Genomic DNA, 22423 nt, shown 5'->3' with positions numbered 1-22423 from the left:
ACCCTGAATGAAATGACGACTGAGTTAAGGACCAATGAAATCAGATTCCTTCCCTCTTGCAAAGATCAAGACATGAAACCAGAGGTCTCTCCACAATCCCCAAGTCCAGAACAGACTATGGGAGGCGCACAGTACTACATAGAGCCATGATAACATGGAACTGCTTTTAAAATAACAGTTCATGTTCGTTGCCAGTTACGTTTCTGTTCCTTGAAAAATGACATTTATTTTCCGGTTTTCTGTTCTGTTCCCTGAACCGGTTCCAACCGCTGGTTGCAGTGCTCGGGTCTTGTTCCTATTTGGTCATCTGTGAAGCTGAACAGACTCCTGTCCTGGTCCTCCACAGCTTGTATCTGTAATCATCCCCCTTCCTCATCTCGACTCATCCCTCCGGACCAGCTATCTGTGAATTCCTCTCTGAATTAAATGCTGAATTTTCTGAAATGTTGTAGATTTTCGCAGGGGACCACTTCTTTCAAGTTGCTGACTACTCTGTGTGTGTGCATTGTCTGTCCATTTCCTGTTAGACTTTCCCCCATGGAGGAGTGTGTTCCCCCTTAACACACACACACCAGTAGGATACTTTTGACAGCTTTTCAGGCTTACCCAACAGCCGTTCTGTGGGAAGTGTTTGTCGGCTCAAGTGTTTGTCTTTAAACCAGGAGTTGGAACCTAGCTGTCTTAAGATGAATGCACAAACTGTAAGTCACTCTGGATAAGAGTGTCAGCTAAATGACTACAGTGTAAATGTTGTTTGTCCTAATTCTCCAATCTGTCCATGTTCTGGGGTAAACAAAAGGGTAAAGATTAAATGGGGTTCTGTTTCCTCTGCTCCATTCAATCCTTCAACAGCAGCTATGGTCTTATCTCTTGGCATAGTTTCCATCACAGCACAATGGAATGGTATGGATGGACAAGCTGGTCTGTATCGGTCTCTCTCTGGTCAGGCCACAAGTGACACGGTGTTATAGACTTAAGGTCACATGGTAGGTGAGGATTTCCTAATGCAACCTCTCCATCTTTCCATCTCTCTCCTTCCTTCCCTCTCCCTCCCTCCCTCCCTCTCTCTCTTTGTCTCAGGAGGCAGGCAGCCATGTGGATGCAGGGAGACATGCAGCGTTCGCAGCCGAGGGGTGTGTCTCACCTCATCTCCAGCATGGACGACCTCACCCTCAGACCAACCCACACCTCTATTACCACCAGCAGCCCCGCTGGCATCCTCAGGTCCCACAGTACCGACCGCCTTCAAGAGGTCAGCGCCGCCCACAACCCTGCCCTGGGTCCTGTTCATTAGGCACCAAACGGAATAAAACAGGCTGAAACAAAAATGAGATTTTCTCTTCCGTTTGGTGCCTAATGAACAGGACCCTGACAATGCCCCATTTTCCCTGTGGATGTGATGTACATCTGCATTGTTTCCAGCTAAGAGGCTGCAGATATTCTCCTACCTTTTAGTGTTCTCTCTGTTGATTGGAGAAAATCTGTGATGTCTGCGGTGTATTATGTAGTACATACCTGTAATGGAATGTGTTTAATTTATTAATCAAACCAGCACTAAACAGACTTTAGCAGCATTTCTCAAACTCTGTCCTCGGGACCCCACATTTTTATTTCTGCCTTAACACTACACAATCATCAAAGTTTGACGATTAGTTGATTATTTGAATCAGCTGTGTAGTGCTAGGGCATAAACCAAAACGTGCACTCCTTGGGATCCTGAGGACTTAGTTTGGGAAACCCTGGACTAGAGGATTTATTTTTATAGACAATTGTTCTTATACACAAAACAGTACCGTATTCTGGTCTGTTAACCTCTTTCAGCTAGGGGGCACTATTTTTATGTTTGGAAAAATAACGTTCCCAATGTAAACGGCCTATTTCTCAGGCCCATATACTAGAATATGCATAAAATTGACAGATTAGGATAGAAAACACTCTAAAGCTTCCAAAACTGTCAAAATATTGTCTGTGAGTATAACAGAACTGATATTGCAGGCGAAACCTGAAGAAAATCAAACCAGGTAGTGGCTTCTATTTTGAAAGCTCCATGTTCCATAGCCTGCCTTCGCTCCATTTAAAGGGATATCAACCAGATTCATTTTCCTAATGCTTCCTCAAGGTGTCAACAGTCTTTAGACATAGTTTCAGGCTTTTATTTTGAAAAATGAGCGAGAAAGATAACATCTCGTCGGTGGATAGCTGGGTGTTCGCATGAGTTTTGCTTGTGCAACACAGTGGGGCAGCCACTGACTCTCCCTCTCCTACTGAAAAAGAGACAGTGCCGGTTGATATATTATTGATTATATATTTTAAAAACTTTGACATGTTTCTGTGGACATTACGGATACTATTTGGAATTTTCGTCTGCGTTGTCGTGACCGCTCGAGCCTGTGGATTTCTGAACATAACACGCCAAACAAACGGAGGTATTTAGGATATAAAAAATAAGGAACATTTATTGTGTAACTGGGAGTTTCGTGAGTGAAAACATCCGAAGATCATCAAAGGTAAGCGATTAATTTGATTGCTTTTCTGATTTTCGTGACCACGCTACTTTGATGCAAGGTGTTCATAATGTTTTTTTTCTAGTGATCAATGAACTTACACAAACGCTTGGATTGCTTTCGCTGTAAAGCATATTTATAAAATCTGACACGACAGGTGGATTAACAAAATGCTAAGCTGTGTTTTGCTATATTGCACTTGTGATTTCATGAATATAAATATTTTTAGTAATATTATTTGAATGTGGCGCTATGCAATTCAGCGGTTGTTGATGACAATTATCCCGCTGAAGGGATGGGTAGGGTCAAGATTAATCCAATCTACCGTAGATACTTAGCCACATTATTTTATGTGATCATGTGTTCTCTCCACAGAACGACTACATTGGGGAGAATGGCCTATGCATGACCCAAGGTGATAAATTGCGTGCCTTAAAGGGCCGGCGCCAGCCCAGGTCGGCCACAACAGGAGCTCTAAGGTAAGAGCTGCCTGGGATACTCCAAACTTCACCCTTTAAGATCCTTTCACTTTATTCCTTTCCACCTTTTTGAGATCTCAAGGACTTTTCTCCTTTAGCTGTATAGCTTGTTACGTTTGAACTCTGTCCTCCGTTCTATGGAAAGTAATACATATTTAAGTATTTCAGTTACTCAACCATAATGCCATTACATCTTCAATGACAGGTTAAAGGTCTATACAGGAGATATCAGATCAGTATACTTCAGGGTTCCCCAACTGGCAGCTCACAGGCCCGAATTTCCCGGGTAGTTTTATTTGCCCCCCCTTAAGTTTTCTGAGCAAAAAATAATAAATACAATTTTCATTGTTGGGTATTAAAAAAATGTAAAAACACCAGGAAATCAGGTGATTTTAATTTGGGAAATCTGTTCCGAAGTATTTCCACTAATAACAGAGACACGTGATCATAAACAAATGGAAGTTAAATTTATGTTTTATTCCAATATTATATCTTTTAAGGCTTCTTGCGGTTAATTTGCAGTCTATAAATTATTTGTAATTATGTTCTGGCCACCTGACTGACCATCCGCATAAGAAAAAATTGTCCCGCGGCTAAATCTCGTTGATGATCCCTGGTATACGTCAAGGCACTGAGACAAAATGCTGAAGTAAATAGAAATCAAACCAGAAGTATACTGAACTAAAATATAAATGCATCATGCAACAATTTCTACGATTTTACTGAGTTACAGTTCATATAAGGAATTCGGTCAAATGAAATTAATTAATTAGGCCCTAATCGATGGATTTCACATGACTGGTCAGGTGTGCAACCATGGGTGGCCTTAGAGGGCATAGGCCCACCCACTGGGGAGCCAGACCCAGCCAATCAGAATGTGTTTTTCCCCATAAAAGGGCTCTATTACAGACAAATACTCCTCATCACCCCTTCCCCCCCAACCCCCCTCAGACAATTCCGCAGGTAAAGAAGCTGTATGTGGTTACACGTGGTCTGCGGTTGTGAGACTGGTTGGACAGACTGCCAAATTCTCTAAAACGACATCGTAGGCAGCTTAGGGTAGAGAAATTAGCATTCAATTCTCTAGAAACAGCTCTGGTAGATTTTCCTGCAGTCAGCATGCCAATTGTGCGCTCCCTCAAAACATCTGAGACATCTGTGTTGTGTGACGACAACTGCTAATTTTAAAATGGCCTTTTATTGTCCCCATGATTATGCTGTTTAATCAGCTTCTTGATATGCAACACCTGTCAGGTGGAGTGATTATCTAGTCAAAGGAGAAATGCTCACTAACAGGGATGTAATTTTTTATTTTATTTTACCTTTATTTAACCAGGCAAGTCATTAAGAACACATTCTTATTTTCAATGACGGCCTGGGAACAGTGGGTTAACTGCCTGTTCAGGGGCAGAACGACAGATTTGTACCTTGTCAGCTCGGGGGTTTGAACTCGCAACCTTCCGGTTACTAGTCCAACGCTCTAACCACTAGGCTACGCTGCCGCCCCAAATAAACAAATTTGTGAAAAACTTTTGAGAGAAATAAGATTTTTGTGCACATGGAACATATCTGGGATTTTTTTTTCTCCGCTTATGAAACATGGAACCAACTCTTTACATGTTGTTTGTATTTTTGTTCAGTGTGGCACGACCAGTTCTGGTTGGCATGGAAACCACCGCCCTGCTGGGTTCAGTATCAAGGAGGTTTAGTTGTAATAGTCTGTATGTACAGGAAATGCATGGTATACATCGTCCAACGAAATGGAATGTTTTGGATTTATCTGTCTTTGTCTAGTGCAGTCTCCTAGCTAGTGAGACAGTCTGTGGCTCTGTGATCTGACTCAGGGCTCTGGTTTCCATGGTTACCTTGCTGAAATAACACAGGCACGGTCCGGCAGGTTATCCAGTACAGCCTCGAGTCCTCTTGGGTATGACGCTACAAGCTTGGCACACCTGTATTTGGGGAGTTTCTCCCATTCTTCTCTGGAAACCTTCTCAAGCTCTGTCAGGTTGGATGGGGAGCGATGCTGCACAGCTATTTTTAGGTCTCTCCAGATATGTTCGATTGGGTTCAAGACCGGGCTCTGGCTGGGCCACTCAAGGACATTCAGAGACTTGTCCCAAAGCTACTCCTGCGTTGACTTGGCTGTGTGCTTAGGGTCGTTGTCCTGTTGGAAGGTGAACCTTTGCCCCAGCCCTGAGGTCCTGAGCACTCTGGAGCAGGTTTTCATCAAGGAACTCTCTGTACTTTGTTCCGTTCATCTTTCCCTCGATCCAGACTCTGCCACTGAAAAACATCCCCACAGCATGACACTGCCACCACCATGCTCCAACGTAGGGATGGTGCCAGGTTTCTTCCAGATGTGACGCTTGGCATTCACGCCAAATAGTTCAATTTTGGTTTCATCACACCAGAGAATCTTGTTTTTTATGGTCTGCGAGTCCTTTAGGTGCCTTTTGGCAAACTTCTAGCGGGCTGTCATGTGCCTTTTACTGAGGAGTGGCTTCCATCTGGCCACTCTACCACATAGGCCTGATTGGTGGAGTCCTGCAGAGATGGTTGTCCATTTGGAAGGGTCGCCCATCTCCACAGAGGAGTTCTGGAGCTCTGTCAGAGTGACCATTGGGTTCTTGGTCACCTCCCTGAACAAGGCCTTATCCCCGTTTGGTCGGGCTGCCAGCTCTAGGAAGAGTCTTGGTGGTTCTAAACTTCTTCTATTTTAGAACGATGGAGGCCACTGTGTTCTTTGGGATCTTCAATGCTGTAGACATGTTTTGGTACCCTTCCCCAGCTCTATGCTTCAACACAATCCTGTCTAGGTGCTCTACAGACAATTCCTCTGACCTCATGGCTTGGTTTTTGCTCTGACATGCACTGTTTACTGTGGGACATTATATAGACAGGTGTGTGCCTTTACAAATCATGTCCCATCAATTAAATTTAGCACAGGTGGACTCCCATGTTATTTCTGTTTTATTTTTAATACATTTGCAAACTTTTCAAAAACCTGTTTTCGCTTTGTCATTATGGGGTATTGTGTATAGGTTGATGAGGAAAATGTTTTATTTAATCCATTTGAGAATAAAGCTGTAACGTAACAAAATGTGGAAGAAGTCAAGGGGTCTGAATCCTTTCCGAATGCACTGGAAATGTGTGAACATTCTGTCTCTGGAAGTTAAATCTCATTTAGCTTTCTTGCTCTTTTTTTTCAGACTTGAAGACATGAAAATGCACACCAGGTCACCGTCCCAACCTTTTAGGTACCTTTACAATAGTGTTGACTATGTGGTTTGTCTAAGTGGAAGGGGTGTATCCTAGCTATCACAAAACAGTCTCCTCAATATGCGGGATCGACACCTCTCTCGAGTCTCAACGCATATCTCGGCACATGCCTATCTATATTTCATTCAATTCGGTGCAAAGTATAGCTCAACTTAAGCTGTAACTAGGCTACCTGCAGCAATGTGCTGGATGGTCAGAGGTAGAGGAGAAGAGGCGAGTTGGAAGTGTGAAGAGGGATGGAAATGGAACTCCCTCTTTTGTGCTAAAGTACAGCCCTTAATTAATTTTCCTCAAAGAGGAGCGAGAGAAGAGCCTCTATACAGCTCTCCATCCTCCTACTCCTTTAGCCTTGGTTCTTTCACCTATTCAAAGGTTAGCGTGTAGGTGTGTTTGTTGTGTGTTTGTTTGTGTGTCTGTGTAACAGTATAACTTTAGACCGTCCCCTCGCCCATACCCGGGCGCGAACCAGGGACCCTCTGCACACATCAACAACAGTCACCCACGAAGCATCGTTACCCATCGCTCCACAAAACTGCGGCACTTGCAGAGCAAGGGGAACTACTACTTCAAGGTCTCAGAGCAAGTGACGTCACTGATTGAAACGCTATTTAGCGCGCACCGCTAACTAAGCTAGCCGTTTCACATCCGTGACATCTGTATGTGTGTACCTCTGCGTGTCTGTCTGGGTGACAGTATGTGTGACTGTGTGTGTTGTCTGCGTGCGTGTGTGTGTGTGTTAGAGGTCGACCAATTATGATTTTTCAACACCGATTATTGGAGGACCAAAAAAGCCGATACCGATTAATCAGACAATTTATTTATTTGTAATAATGAAAATGACAATACTGAATGAACACTTATTTTAACTTAATATAATACATCAATAAAAATCCATTTAGCCTCAAATAAATAATGAAACATGTTCAATTGTGTTTAAATAATGCAAAAACAAAGTGTTGGAGAAGTGAAAGTGCAATATGTGCCATGTAAAAAAAGCTAACTTTTGAGTTCCTTGCTCAGAACATGAGAACATATGAAAGTTGGTGGTTCCTTTTAACATGAGACTTCAATATTCCAAGGTAAGAGGTTTTAGGTTGTAGTTAATATAGTATTTATAGGGCTATTTCTCTCTATACCATTTGTATTTCATATACCTTTGACTATTTGATGTTCTTATATGCACTTTAGTATTGCCAGTGTAACAGTATAACTTCCGTCCCTCTCCTCGCCCCTACCTGGGCTCGAGCCAGGAACACATCGACAACAGCCACTCTCGAAGCAGCGTTACCCATCGCTCCACAAAAGCCGCGGCCCTTGCAGAGCAAGGGGAATAACTACTGCAAGTCTCAGAGCGAGTGACGTTTGAAACGCTATTAGCTCACATCCCGCTAACTAGCTAGCCATTTCACATCGGTTACACCAGCCATTAGGCTGATAGGCTTGAAGTCATAAACAGCGCTGTGCTTGCGAAGAGGTGCTGGCAAAATGCACAAAAGTGCTGTTTGAATGAATTCTTACGAGCCTGCTGCTGCCTACCATCGCTCAGTCAGACTGCTCTATCAAATATCAAATAACACAGAAATACGAGCCTTTGGTCATTAATATGGTCGAATCCGGAAACTATCATTTCGAAAACAAAACTTATTATTTCAGTGAAATACGGAACCGTTCGGTATTTTATCTAACGGGTGGCATCCCTAAGTCTAAATATTCTTGTTACATTGTACAACCTTCAATGTTATGTCATAATTACGTAAAATTCTGGCAAATTAGTTTGCAATGAGCCAGGCTTCCCAAACTGTTGCATATACCCTGACTCTGTGTGCAATGAACGCAAGAGAAGTGACACAATTTCACCTGGTTAATATTGCCTGCTAACCTGGACTTCTTTTAGCTAAATATGCAGGTATAAAAATATATATATCTGTGTATTGATTTTAAGAAAGGTACTGGTGTTTATGGTTAGGTACAGTCGTGGAACGATTGTGCTTTTTTAAAATGCGCTTTTGTTAAATCATCCACCAGCGTTGCATCGATTATATGTAACTCAGGACACGCTAGATAAACTAGTACTATCATCAACCACGTGTAGTTAACTAGTGATTATGATTGATTGTTTTTTATAAGATAAGTTATTGCTAGCTAGCAACTTACCTTGGTTTCTACTGCATTCGCTTAACAGGCAGGCTTCTCGTGGAGTGCAATGAGAGGCAGGTGGTTGGAGTGTTGGACTAGTTAACCGTAAGGTTGCAAGATTGAATCACAGAGCTGACGTTCTGCCCCTGAACAAGACAGTTAACCCACCGTTCCTAAGCCATCATTGAAAATAAGAATGTGTTCTTAACTGACTTGCCTAGTTAAATAAAGGTGTAAACATTTTTTTGCCAAAATCGGCGTCCAAAAATACAGATTTCCGATTGTTATGAAAACTTGAAATCGGCCCTAATTAATCGGCCATTCCGATTAATCGGTCGACCTCTAGTGTGTGTCACTGAAAGAGGCCGAGGCTACTCAGACTAGCACAGTCTCCTCTAATTGCTGTACCGTCCTGAATGACGTTGGAAGTTCTTCAGCCCAGTACTGACAGACAGATCACAGACATCCACAAGCAGCGGACAGACTGCTTTAATGAAGGAACTGGGAGTGATTCCTCTTTCCTCTTTTCTGTCTCTTATTATCTCTCTCCCTCATTCATTCACACATCTATAATACTGGCGTATTATACTAGAGTAAATATTAAATGGTTATGCTTTGATAAATCCTTACCTAATCAGTAGTCCTTCAGGTACTGTTCTGTAGTCTGTGGTTACAGGGTAGAACTTTCACTGGGTGTCATCAAAGTCTTGCCCACTCTTTTGTTTGTTTCTGACAATGGGATTTGTACTGTAGGTCATTTATGTCTTTAAGGGGTGCAAACTATCCAATTAGCATGTCCGACTAAATGTTTTATGTGTGTCTAGTAGTAGAGATTGTGTGTTGGCAAAAGCTCTAGTGTTAACAGCTCTTACTATTATTCACCTCACACCATGTCTATCCAATGATTCTTCCTTTCCTTCTATCTGTCTCTCTCTCTCTTCCCTCTTTCTCTCTCCCAGTAGGATGAACCTTGGAGTGGGCACGCAGTGTACCATCTCCCCACTCAAGTCCTCCAAAGTCCCATCATCCTCTGCTTCCGCCACGGCCAAGAGAATCAGCCGCAGCTCCTCCTCCTCGGCATCCAACCTCAAGAGGTGAGCCCCCCCCCCCCCCCCGACACGTCTTACCCTTTACTCCTCTTTTATCTACTCACTATTTTTTTTTTTTTCATTCTTTCCCCTCTTTTCCCATTTCTTCCTCCCTTTTCTTTCTGTTTCACACTGCGCAGCCTCCCATCCCTCCATTTATCCACTTACCCTTTCTCTTGTCTCCTATAGAATTGTATTTTACTCCTTTAACGTTTCTCTTTCCCTCTCTTTCCTGTCCTGTCCTTTTTTGGCTGTCTCAGTCCCCTGGTTGTGTTTCTGCCTGTCTGTGACTACCCCATGTCCTGAGTGCAAGTGGCAGGTGGAAGGATATGCAGGGCAGGACAGGGAACACGTGTGCAGTGTGTCTCAGTGACCAGACCGATTCACAGAGAGGGTTGATGCTCTGCAGGCTGTGAGCATTCTCAACAGACCAAATCTAAATCCCCCGCATTCTGCACCACTATAGACAGGGACTAGGACATAACACAACACAGAAATATGCCACAACAATCTCTCCTCTGGAGGAGCAGTACCAGACCTACTGTACTTTGTGCTCTTTTCAGGATTTGTTATTGTCTTTTTCTATTCTACCAAATTATTCAACAGTGAATGTGTAGGTAGGTAGCCATGGCAATATAGATTGGCTGAATCAATCTGCTATTACTGTCCGACTCAATCCACTATTGTAGACTGCTTGCCGTCAGTGTAAATCGGTTGTGTGTAATTTGGCTGATCCCATTTAGTCGGCTGGCCGATTGTTTGATCGATAGGGTTTGTCGAGCAGTTAAGAAATAAATAAAGATGTTTAACGCCAAGTCTTGATTGACGCCTGTCTCAGTAGACTAATCCATTGCAGAGGTGGCACACCAGTATCACCAGAAGTATATTTAACGTTAATTCCCATCGTTTCTAACCTACAATGTCTGTTTGGTTACCGTCATTTCTGTTAACGCATTACATATATTATTACAGTCTTACTGTTTTCATTGTAGGAGTGGACACATTGTTTGCAGATAGCACAATCTAGGCTACACTTGTGAGAAACAAGTTTTGGTTTATTTCATTCCATTTATGAGTTGTCAATTTATTCATTTTGTTTTGTTTTTGGAGTGCTCCTGTCAACGTTGAGTAAGGACATGCACCTGATTACACATAGAAGTATTTTTTTATCAGTTATTTTTTCATCACTTCAAACAACAAGTAAACAACGTCTGTTTTTACATCTGTTGAGAATCACAATAGTTCCTCAATGTAGCCTATTTGAACACTTTCCAGCTCTCTCCCTTTCAGTAACCACCACTTGGTGTGAATTGGGGGAAAAATGTCATGCTCTGATCCGGTGGAGACACCATAAAATAGGCCTACCTGGTTACTTGTTATCCCTTGCACAAATACAGCTGTGTTTGTCCAGAGCTCACTGGCCAGGAAACTCTGAGGGTCCAGAATATCTTATACAATGTTGCAAGATCGTTAGTGCAAGCTTTGGGCTGAACCAAGTTGATAAAATGACTTAAATGTAAATGTAATGTAATGATAGTTGATACAATGTTTCAAGTTCCTTGCAGACAGGCCTTGCATAGCCAATGTGATTTATTTTTATCAGGATCTTTTCTTCCTGCACGATGCAATGTTTTTATTTGTTGCCTTTATGTCAGCTATTTTTACATAGTTGGAAATGGCAATACTTTTAGATTTGTATAATTTTCATTTCGACATCATTTTTTATTAATCACATGACAACGATTTTGAGATGTAAAGACTTTATTATAAAATAAATGAAAGTAACTGGCACGCAGATTAGTAGAAATGGTAAGATACATTGGCACTCTGAATGGAAAAGGTTGCTGACCCCTGGTGTAGCCTATTACCTGCAACTTCAGGAGCTTATGGCAGAATCTGAGAAGGCCAGCAGGGGGAGATGGTGGTTCGGGAACAGGTTCTTTTCTTCTGGTTAGGCTGTCTTGATCTCGGAATCCCTCTTGTGGCATTTGTCTTAATTATTTAATCACAGTGCGCTTATGTAGACTACTCAGACAAGCTGAGTATCTTACATATAGTTGATTTTATTTAAACACATACAGTGTGTCTATATATGGGAAAAAAAAAACATTTTAAAATTTCGTAGATTGGTCGAAAGAACAGATGGCACTTGGTCGACCAAGATTTTGTTTTAGTTTGTGACAGCCCCAGTGAAAATATAGTAAATCAGTCCACTATTAGATCCACAGTACCAGTCCACAGTAGTCGTCCTCTCCTGAGCCGCTGAAAGAAGTTAGTCCTCTTGTCATTGTGTTTGTTTGGTGTTTGGGATGTGTCCTATGTATTTATGTCCCCTTCCCCGCTCCCATCTACCTTTCCCTCAGCTCCTTCATTAACTGCAGGCTAGCCAGCTCCTTAGGCAACCTGTACGCAGCTGACAGCAGCGAGGGCAATAGGAAGCTGCTGTACACGCCCTCTCCATCACACTCTTCCTCCTCTCCTCCCTCCATCGTCACCACCCCCATCCCTCCGTCGGGCTGGGCCGCCTCCGTTCACGGCTACGTGACTAACGGCGTGCACGGCGCCAATTACCACCACCATGAGGTCAACAACAATCAGTATAACTCGTCCCCTACTGGGGTGTTCAGCCCCGCGGGGGCCCCCCAACATGCTGCAGGCAGGCTGGGCCCCGGGTCTGATAAGTACAGCCCATTCAGACCCCAGCAGGAGGGCTACTCTGGGCTCAGCGGACCTTCCGGCCGCTACCTCAGCCGCTCCATCCCCGTAAGTGTGTGCCCCGCCCCCAAAAATACTCCAACATCACCATCTTTTTGTTATTTCTACACTCTTACCCTTATTTTGAACTGTCATATTTCCTCTCTGCACTTCTGTCAAACACGAGTGTCCTCCCTTTTTGTGTCGATGTTGTCTATTTATAATCGTAGCCAGTCAACATTTTTGTCCTATCCCTGCTGCTGCTAAGGGCTCTCCACTGTGTGTCTAACTCTCTGGCGGCTCCACTGAACTCCTCTGTTCCTTGTCTGTTGTCTGCATGGTGCTGAAACAGGACCTGCGATGGCCTTGTTCCAGTCTAAATGCCTACTTCATACACACTAACCATGACTATTCGGCCATTTCCCACTCGATATCCTTCTCCAGTTAAAATCATTTACTGGCACATTTGGGCAGAAGTCTAATTAGTGTTATGAACGATTGTGCCTCTTCAAATGTGTGTTGTTGGAGAGTTATTTTGAGTACATCTCATATCTGAGCCATCTAACAACACTTGAAACATAAGAAATGAAAGATAGACTAGTGTGTTCTATAGATGCAAAGGAAGACCGATCACACCATAATCCCCCCCCCCCCAACGTCGTAGGCCATCATATGCCTAAGAGAGATTATAGGTTGACTCATTTCCACTTCCAATTGTTTCGGTCCTGGAAACTTTTTCATCTTTGTCCATCCTGACTTTTATGCTTTTTTTCCATTCGACTGGCCAACCGAAGGCCTTTGTCTACATCATTTTCAATGTCAACTGTTTTTCCATTCGACTGGCCAACCGAAGGCCTTTGTCTACATCATTTTCAATGTCAACTGTTTTTCCATTCGACTGGCCAACCGAAGGCCTTTGTCTACATCATTTTCAATGTCAACTGTTTTTCCATTCGACTGGCCAACCGAAGGCCTTTGTCTACATCATTTTCAATGTCAACTGTTTTTCCATTCGACTGGCCAACCGAAGGCCTTTGTCTACATCATTTTCAATGTCAACTGTTTTTCCATTCGACTGGCCAACCGAAGGCCTTTGTCTACATCATTTTCAATGTCAACTGTTTTTCCATTCGACTGGCCAACCGAAGGCCTTTGTCTACATCATTTTCAATGTCAACTGTTTTTCCATTCGACTGGCCAACCGAAGGCCTTTGTATACATCATTTTCAATGTCAACTGTTTTTCCATTCGACTGGCCAACCGAAGGCCTTTGTCTACATCATTTTCAATGTCAACTGTTTTTCCATTCGACTGGTCTACATCATTTTCAATCTGTTTTTCCAAGGCCTTTGTCTACATCATTTTCAATGTCAACTGTTTTTCCATTCGACTGGCCAACCGAAGGCCTTTGTCTACATCATTTTCAATGTCAACTGTTTTTCCATTCGACTGGCCAACCGAAGGCCTTTGTCTACATCATTTTCAATGTCAACTGTTTTTCCATTCTTTGACTGGTTTTTCCAACCGAAGGCCTTTGTCTACATCATTTTCAATGTCAACTGTTTTTCCATTCGACTGGCCAACCGAAGGCCTTTGTCTACATCATTTTCAATGTCAACTGTTTTTCCATTCGACTGGCCAACCGAAGGCCTTTGTATACATCATTTTCAATGTCAACTGTTTTTCCATTCGACTGGCCAACCGAAGGCCTTTGTATACATCATTTTCAATGTCAACTTTTTTTCCCCCAAAGATGCGCTTTTTGTAACCATTATTATTAAATCTAGACTATGTGGATAAGAATGTGCTAAATTAAAAACTGTACGTTTTTAGGCTGGCAGTCTGGTGCTGCTCTCTGCTATTACAAGAATTTGACACGCTCAGCCATACTGTAGCGCTCACTCATTCCCTGAGAGGCCAGCCCAGTAATCCTCTTCCTTTATAATGAATATTTGGAGGGCTTTCATAGGCCCCGACCACGAGGGGGACTTTCATAGGCCCCGACCACGAGGGGACTTTCATAGGCCCCGACCACGAGGGGACTTTTTTAGGGCCCGACCATGAAGGCCAGACATCTAAGTCTAATTCCCAGAACTTCCCACACTTGATTCCGCTCAGAATAGACGGACTCTGGTTAAAAACGTATAAGGTTGGTGCAGTATCGCTGTCTTTAGATTACACAGGGTAAGCTGACGTTACTTCTCATTCTACACCACTGGTAGCATTTTGGTGATATAGGAATGATGCTTTGTGCCAACATTCTCACTACTGTTTCTCAGGCAACCTAGAGTGTTGCACCATTGTCATTCATTTAGCATTGGAGGAGGGACAGACTCAAAAGCTGCTACCCTTGCACAGATATCAAGTTAATTCACGTTTGTTCCCTATCACCTTGCCTACTAAATAAATAAAGTGTAGATGAAATCGCATCATCTTCCAATCTACTCCCCTAACCTTTCATAGGTGATAGTGGCACACCATTCTGGCAGCCACAGGCCCACACACCGTGTGAATAGGGGGAACCGGTGATGTGACGGATAGTGAGTGGTTATGGCAGAGGGAGTGGTTGACAATGGGGATTATTGGATGACTATCTGTTATGAATGTCTCCGCTGTCCTCTTGTCTCTTTGTTTTGCCAGTCAGTGGAGTTGTGGCTTCATCAGAATAACATAAGCTTTTTCCTTCTCTCTCATTTGCTCCCTTCATGCAACGTGCCTCCTACCCCCATCTGTGTGTCAGTCCTGCTAATTCCTTCTCTAGCTGAATGCACACAGAGACACCCTGTCTGTCTTGTCCACCATAAATGTATTCATTAGTTCAGGAAAATACATTTGGCATTTTAAGGATTGTCTATTTGAATGGCTTTTCTTTGACCTTTGCAACCAACAGTTCTATTGTACCCTGTTAGAATATAACATTTCATGCAGACTTGTTATATAACAACCTTCTCCCTGCATGTTCTTTGTCTGCTGTCAACAATTTGAAAACAATTTACATGCAGCAATTTGCTTTTACATTTACCATGGATCCATAGGTTGTGTTATGATGTCATAGGTTGTGTTATGATGTCATAGTTTGTGTTATGATCCCCTGTGATTCACGTTCATTATACTCAACGTCATATTGTGTCTCTGTCTCCCCTCCACCTCTTGCAGTCCCTTCAATCTGAATATGTTCAGTACTAAAGCTGCGTTTCTGCGTTGACCAAGACTGGACAGCCATCGTGACGACTGAACTGGGCGCGATGGAGTCTCCCACCCCTCTCCATCTCCCCCTTCTTCCCTGCTTTCTCCCACATACTGAAAAGGAAATGAATAAACCAGGAGGACGTATTACATTTATTCTTCTCTCTTGGCACCTGGACGGCTGTGATCTTTGGGGGCAGGCACATAGACAGCAACAAACTCACAAGGGCTTATGGAACTTTGAGTTTTGAGCTTCTTCTGTCAGCTTCAGACGGCTTCAATCCACCTTAACTGAAGTCACTGTTTGTATAATGCTAACAAAGGGAGATTACCCGGCTGTAGTTAGGCTTGGCCAGGCTGTAACTATGTGAGTGCTCTGTCTCTTTAAAGCTGAGATATGGCCATATACTGTAGACTGGAGGTTCTCTGCTTCCCTGCATCACAGATTTCCGTTTTTATTTATGTGTACATGTGCTATACAAAATTACTGTGTACACAACACATGACATGTAGTGAAAAAATAGGATATTTTTAGACAAGGATTTTATACATGAAACATGACAATTGTGTTGCCTGGATAAAGAAATATGTTTATATTTACAAGTGGGTTAGCAAACAGGTTTTGGTTTATCGCAATTCTATTTTTGTCTGAGTGTTACTACTTCACTAACAACATCCAAATATGCGAGGGGTTTATGGAGAGGTTCCTTATCAGCAATGTATTGGCAGCACAGGACCAGGCTCAGGGTGATGTGCTCTTGCAATTATGATTCTGTTTTGTGTGTGAGAATGTAGACCGCGTGCACATGCACGCTAATGTATGTACGTACCATAGACTGTATAAAAACCTGTATGTACGTACTTACCTATGTGAGTGTGTGTAGATGAATGAGACTGCATAGTGAGTGTGTGTAGATGAATGAGACTGCATAGTGAGTGTGTGTAGATGAATGAGACTGCATAGTGAGTGTGTGTAGATGAATGAGACTGCATAGTGAGTGTGTGTAGATGAATGAGACTGCATAGTGAGTGTGTCTAGAAACCATGTGTGTGCAGTCCTCTGCCCATGGAGTGAAAGGGTCTCTAGAGAGAAGAGAATGACGTATAGGGAAGAGATGAGTGTTGTCTCCTCTTCACTATTTTAAATTGTTTTAAATCAATTCAATGAACTGGTGGGATTTGATAACCCCCAATTGGAACTAATTCATGCTTAATGTTCTCCTCTGTCGCAAGCCTACGTCAATCCTTTCAATGATTTGCATCTCAATGGGACTCACATGGTCAAGTAAAGGATAAATACAGAATATTATCATCAAAAAGGATGTAGCTAATTTCATAAACCCTCACAGGTCAATGATTTGACAACTAAAGTCATAACAATAACCAGACTGGGTTATTGTGACTAGGTATGTTGAGCATGATGAACAGTGGTCATTAGTAGAGAAAATGTATTGTGTTGTTGGACCAACACCACCCGCAACATAAGCCTCAGTCCCTGCGGTATACCATACACCAGGCAGCTTAGCAATCCCCTCCACAGACACAAGATCCCACTGCAATAATGCTCTTTGAAAGGAAAAGGAGCACATTTTCAGTGTTATTCGACAAGCTGTGGGTTATGGAACTTGATTTGTGGCAGCCTATTTTTAACACATACCTACTGTAGAACCAGTTATGTTAGTTGTGTTATCGTCAGGGCGCAATGATAACAGATGTTTGTCGCTATTACTGAAATATTTCCCAGTTTTGTCGAGAATGTAAAAACAACGCAGAAACTTTTCCTGCGTATTACAATTCTTTCAGACTGTAGAAGGAGATAAAAACATTTCCGCTTTGCAGGTAGAGGTTCCTAAAAAAAAAAATGGAAAAGCACAACTGTCCCCCAAAATACCGTCTTTAAAATCTCATGCTGGATGTCATTGTGTGTACAATGCAGCAGTCATTATCAAAGCTTGTTTTTTTACCAATGAATATGATCTACTGTGGCGCGACTAACTCATCCATTTTCTGTTGGACCTTATAAGAGTCCCTATATGCTTTTTACTTTTAAAACTTTTGTTGAATTTCAAAGTTGATTTAAATAAATGTGTACCGAAGCATCTGTTCATGGCTGCAATGATGTTTATTTTGTTAGAGCCCTGTACATTCCTGGCAGTGAAATGTGTTTCTTTGTTTCGAGATGGGAGAATCTTAATAATGCAGGTATTCTACCTCCTTGAAATGTACAATTTATAGCGATACAATTCGTACTTGAATTTATTTTTCAAGCAGTATGTAAAGAAAATCTATAACTGTAGATTAGTATTTTTGCTTTTCATTTTCTTACAGTAAGAATAGTACAATGTCTACTGTACTACATGTGTATATTTGACAGGGAACAGAGGTTGCTGAAGGAAGTAACACAATTAAAAAATATAATTTTCAAGATTCTTGCCTCTGTAAATGATTTATTCTTGCTCCTACTGTCTCTTTAGAACTCTTGCCATCTTGACAGATAAGAATTAACATTTTTATTATAGCAAAGGAAGGAACACAAGCTCTGACTGATTCTGGTTGTCTTGGTTTGATAGCTGTTCTATCCTTTCAGCTGTCAAAAAGGTTAAATGCTTTATTTGAAAACGCTAACTGAACATGTTATGCAGGTGAATGAGGACCCAAAAGCGACTTGGCGAAAACAGAGTCTTTAATCCAGTAAAGTAAATCTTCAATACTCCTAGACAATTCGGAGCGGTAAATAAAGCATAAAGAACAATTCCACTCGTAATCACGAGAACTGACAGGAGACTCGATAATAAACTGCAGGTTGCCTCGGGAAGGCACTTGACCGTAGCAGACTCAGACACCTGCTCACCACGCAGCATCTGAGGGAAACACGACACGACAGGGCGATACAAAGACACAGCACGGTGAACAATATACAAGGATCCGACAGGACAGAAACGGAAAACAGGGGGAGAAATAGGGACTCTAATCAGGGGAAAAGATAGGGAACAGGTGTGGGAAGACTAAATGATTGATTAGGGGAATAGGAACAGCTGGGAGCAGGAACGGAACGATAGAGAGAGAGAGGGAGAGAGAAAAAGGGGAACGAACCTAAAAAGACCAGCAGGGGGAAAACGAACAGAAGGAAAAGCAAAATGACAAGACAATATAAGACAAAACATGACAGTACCCCCCCACTCACCGAGCGCCTCCTGGCGCACTCGAGAGGAATCCTGGCGGCAACGGAGGAAATCATCAATCAGTGAACGGTCCAGCACGTCCCGAGACGGAACCCAACTCCTCTCCTCAGGACCGTAACCCTCCCAATCCACTAAGTATTGGTGACCCCGTCCCCGAGAACGCATGTCCATGATCCTACGTACCTTGTAAATAGGTGCGCTCTCGACAAGGACGGGAGGGGGAGGGAAGACGAACGGGGGTGCGAAGAAAGGGCTTGACACAGGAGACATGGAAGACAGGATGGACGCGACGAAGATGTCGCGGAAGAAGCAGTCGCACAGCGACAGGATTGACGACCTGGGAGACACGGAACGGACCAATGAACCGCGGAGTCAACTTACGAGAAGCTGTCGTAAGAGGAAGGTTGCGAGTGGAAAGCCACACTCTGGCCGCAACAATACCTAGGACTTTTAATCCTACGTTTATTGGTGGCTCTCACAGTCTGTGCCCTGTAACGGCAAAGTGCAGACCTCACCCTCCTCCAGGTGCGCTCACAACGTTGGACAAACGCTTGAGCGGAGGGAACGCTGGACTCGGCAAGCTGGGATGAGAACAGAGGAGGCTGGTAACCCAGACTACTCTGAAACGGAGATAACCCGGTAGCAGACGAAGGAAGCGAGTTGTGAGCGTATTCTGCCCAGGGGAGCTGTTCTGCCCAAGACGCAGGGTTTCTGAAAGAAAGGCTGCGTAGTATGCGACCAATCGTCTGATTGGCCCTCTCTGCTTGACCGTTAGACTGGGGATGAAACCCGGAAGAGAGACTGACGGACGCACCAATCAAACGACAGAACTCCCTCCAAAACAGTGACGTGAATTGCGGACCTCTGTCTGAAACGGCGTCTAACGGGAGGCCATGAATTCTGAACACATTCTCGATGATGATTTGTGCCGTCTCCTTAGCGGAAGGAAGTTTAGCGAGGGGAATGAAATGTGCCGCCTTAGAGAACCTATCGACAACCGTAAGAATCACAGTCTTCCCCGCAGACAAAGGCAGACCGGTAATGAAGTCTAGGGCGATGTGAGACCATGGTCGAGAAGGAATGGGGAGCGGTCTGAGACGACCGGCAGGAGGAGAGTTACCTGACTTAGTCTGCACGCAGTCCGAACAAGCAGCCACGAAACGGCGCGTGTCACGCTCCTGAGTCGGCCACCAAAAACGCTGGCGAATAGAAGCAAGAGTGCCTCGAACACCGGGATGACCAGCTAACTTGGCAGAGTGAGCCCACTGAAGAACAGCCAGACGAGTGGAAACAGGGACGAAAAGAAGGTTACTAGGACAAGCGCGCGGCGACGCAGTGTGCGTGAGTGCTTGCTTAACCTGTCTTTCAATTCCCCAGACTGTCAACCCGACAACACGCCCATAAGGAAGAATCCCCTCGGGATCAGTAGAAGCCACAGAAGAACTAAAAAGACGGGATAAGGCATCAGGCTTGGTGTTCTTGCTACCCGGACGGTAAGAAATCACAAACTCGAAACGAGCGAAAAACAACGCCCAACGAGCTTGACGAGCATTAAGTCGTTTGGCAGAACGGATGTACTCAAGGTTCTTATGGTCTGTCCAAACGACAAAGGAACGGTCGCCCCCTCCAACCACTGTCGCCATTCGCCTAGGGCTAAGCGGATGGCGAGCAGTTCGCGGTTACCCACATCATAGTTGCGTTCAGATGGCGACAGGCGATGAAAAAAATAAGCGCAAGGATGAACCTTATCGTCAGACTGGAAGCGCTGGGATAGAATGGCTCCCACGCCTACCTCTGAAGCGTCAACCTCGACAATGAATTGTCTAGTGACGTCAGGAGTAACGAGGATAGGAGCGGACGTAAAACGTTCTTTTAGAAGATCAAAAGCTCCCTGGGCGGAACCGGACCACTTAAAACACGTCTTGACAGAAGTAAGAGCTGTGAGAGGGGCAGCAACTTGACCGAAATTACGAATGAAACGCCGATAGAAATTAGCGAAACCTAGAAAGCGCTGCAACTCGACACGTGACCTTGGAACGGGCCAATCACTGACAGCTTGGACCTTAGCGGAATCCATCTGAATGCCTTCAGCGGAAATAACGGAACCGAGAAAAGTAACGGAGGAGACATGAAAAGAGCACTTCTCAGCCTTCACGTAGAGACAATTCTCTAAAAGGCGCTGGAGAACACGTCGAACGTGCTGAACATGAATCTCGAGTGACGGTGAAAAAATCAGGATATCGTCAAGGTAGACAAAAACAAAGATGTTCAGCATGTCTCTCAGAACATCATTAACTAATGCCTGAAAAACAGCTGGCGCATTGGCGAGACCAAACGGCAGAACCCGGTACTCAAAATGCCCTAACGGAGTGTTAAACGCCGTTTTCCACTCGTCCCCCTCTCTGATGCGCACGAGATGGTAAGCGTTACGAAGGTCCAACTTAGTAAAGCACCTGGCTCCCTGCAGAATCTCGAAGGCTGATGACATAAGGGGAAGCGGATAACGATTCTTAACCGTTATGTCATTCAGCCCTCGATAATCCACGCAGGGGCGCAGAGTACCGTCCTTTTTCTTAACAAAAAAAAACCCCGCCCCGGCCGGAGAGGAAGAAGGCACTATGGTACCGGCGTCAAGAGACACAGACAAATAATCCTCGAGAGCCTTACGTTCGGGAGCCGACAGAGAGTATAGTCTACCCCGAGGAGGAGTGGTCCCCGGAAGGAGATCAATACTACAATCATACGACCGGTGAGGAGGAAGGGAGTTGGCTCGGGACCGACTGAAGACCGTGCGCAGATCATGATATTCCTCCGGCACTCCTGTCAAATCGCCAGGTTCCTCCTGAGAAGTGGGGACAGAAGAAACGGGAGGGATGGCAGACATTAAACACTTCACATGACAAGAAACGTTCCAGGATAGGATAGAATTACTAGACCAATTAATAGAAGGATTATGACATACTAGCCAGGGATGACCCAAAACAACAGGTGTAAAAGGTGAACGAAAAATCAAAAAAGAAATAGTCTCACTGTGGTTACCAGATACTGTGAGGGTTAAAGGTAGTGTCTCAAATCTGATACTGGGAAGATGACTACCATCTAAGGCGAACATGGGCGTAGGCTTGTCTAACTCTCTGAAAGGAATGTCATGTTTCCGAGCCCATGCTTCGTCCATGAAACAACCCTCAGCCCCAGAGTCTATCAAGGCACTGCATGTAGCACCCGAACCGGTCCAGCGTAGATGGACCGACATAGTAGTACAGGATCTAGATGGAGAGACCTGAGTAGTAGCGCTCACCAGTAGCCCTCCGCTTACTGATGAGCTCTGGCTTTACTGGACATGAATTGACAAAATGTCCAGCAAGTCCGCAATAGAGGCACAGGCGGTTGGTGATCCTCCGTTCCCTCTCCTTAGTCGAGATGCGAATACCTCCCAGCTGCATGGGCTCAGTCTCTGAGCCAGAGGAGGGAGATGGTTGCGATGCGGAGCAGGGAAACACCGTTGACGCGAGCTCTCTTCCACGAGCCTGGTGACGAAGATCTACCCGTCGTTCTATGCGGATGGCGAGAGCAATCAAAGAGTCCACACTGGAAGGAACCTCCCGGGAGAGAATCTCATCTTTAACCACTGCGTGGAGTCCCTCTAGAAAACGAGCGAGCAGCGCCGGCTCGTTCCAGTCACTAGAGGCAGCAAGAGTGCGAAACTCAATAGAGTAATCCGTTATGGATCGATCACCTTGGCATAGGGAAGCCAGGGCCCTAGAAGCCTCCCTACCAAAAACTGAACGGTCAAAAACCCGAATCCTCTCCTCTTTAAAGTTCTGGTAATTGTTAGAGCAATCAGCCCTTGCCTCCCAGATAGCTGTGCCCCA

General features: G+C 44.1%; 1 protein-coding gene across 7 annotated transcripts in view; it reads left to right on the top strand.

Annotated features, from left to right (window-relative positions):
• The window catches only part of cdc14ab (cell division cycle 14Ab), a 67921-nt gene extending 50125 nt beyond the window's left edge, over window positions 1-17796 (top strand). For 2 of the 7 annotated variants that reach the window (XM_046302314.1, XM_046302338.1), the window contains 6 exons: window positions 1081-1252; window positions 2880-2983; window positions 6196-6243; window positions 9361-9495; window positions 11853-12252; window positions 15340-17796. In XM_046302314.1, the coding sequence (XP_046158270.1) occupies window positions 1081-1252; window positions 2880-2983; window positions 6196-6243; window positions 9361-9495; window positions 11853-12252; window positions 15340-15369 (889 nt within the window). In that variant the 3' untranslated portion in view covers window positions 15370-17796. Of the gene's footprint in view, window positions 1-1080; window positions 1253-2879; window positions 2984-6195; window positions 6244-9360; window positions 9496-9629; window positions 12253-15339 lie in introns of those variants that run through there. The other 5 variants (XM_046302322.1, XM_046302330.1, XM_046302342.1 and 2 more) reach the window with 5 other exon arrangements.
• The last annotated feature ends 4627 nt before the right edge of the window (window positions 17797-22423 follow it).

This window comes from Oncorhynchus gorbuscha, linkage group LG02 (genome assembly GCF_021184085.1).
Source record: "Oncorhynchus gorbuscha isolate QuinsamMale2020 ecotype Even-year linkage group LG02, OgorEven_v1.0, whole genome shotgun sequence".
Classification (NCBI taxonomy): domain Eukaryota; kingdom Metazoa; phylum Chordata; class Actinopteri; order Salmoniformes; family Salmonidae; genus Oncorhynchus; species Oncorhynchus gorbuscha.
The sequence above is the reverse complement of the archived record's forward strand: the minus strand, read 5'-3'. Positions and strand labels throughout refer to the sequence as shown.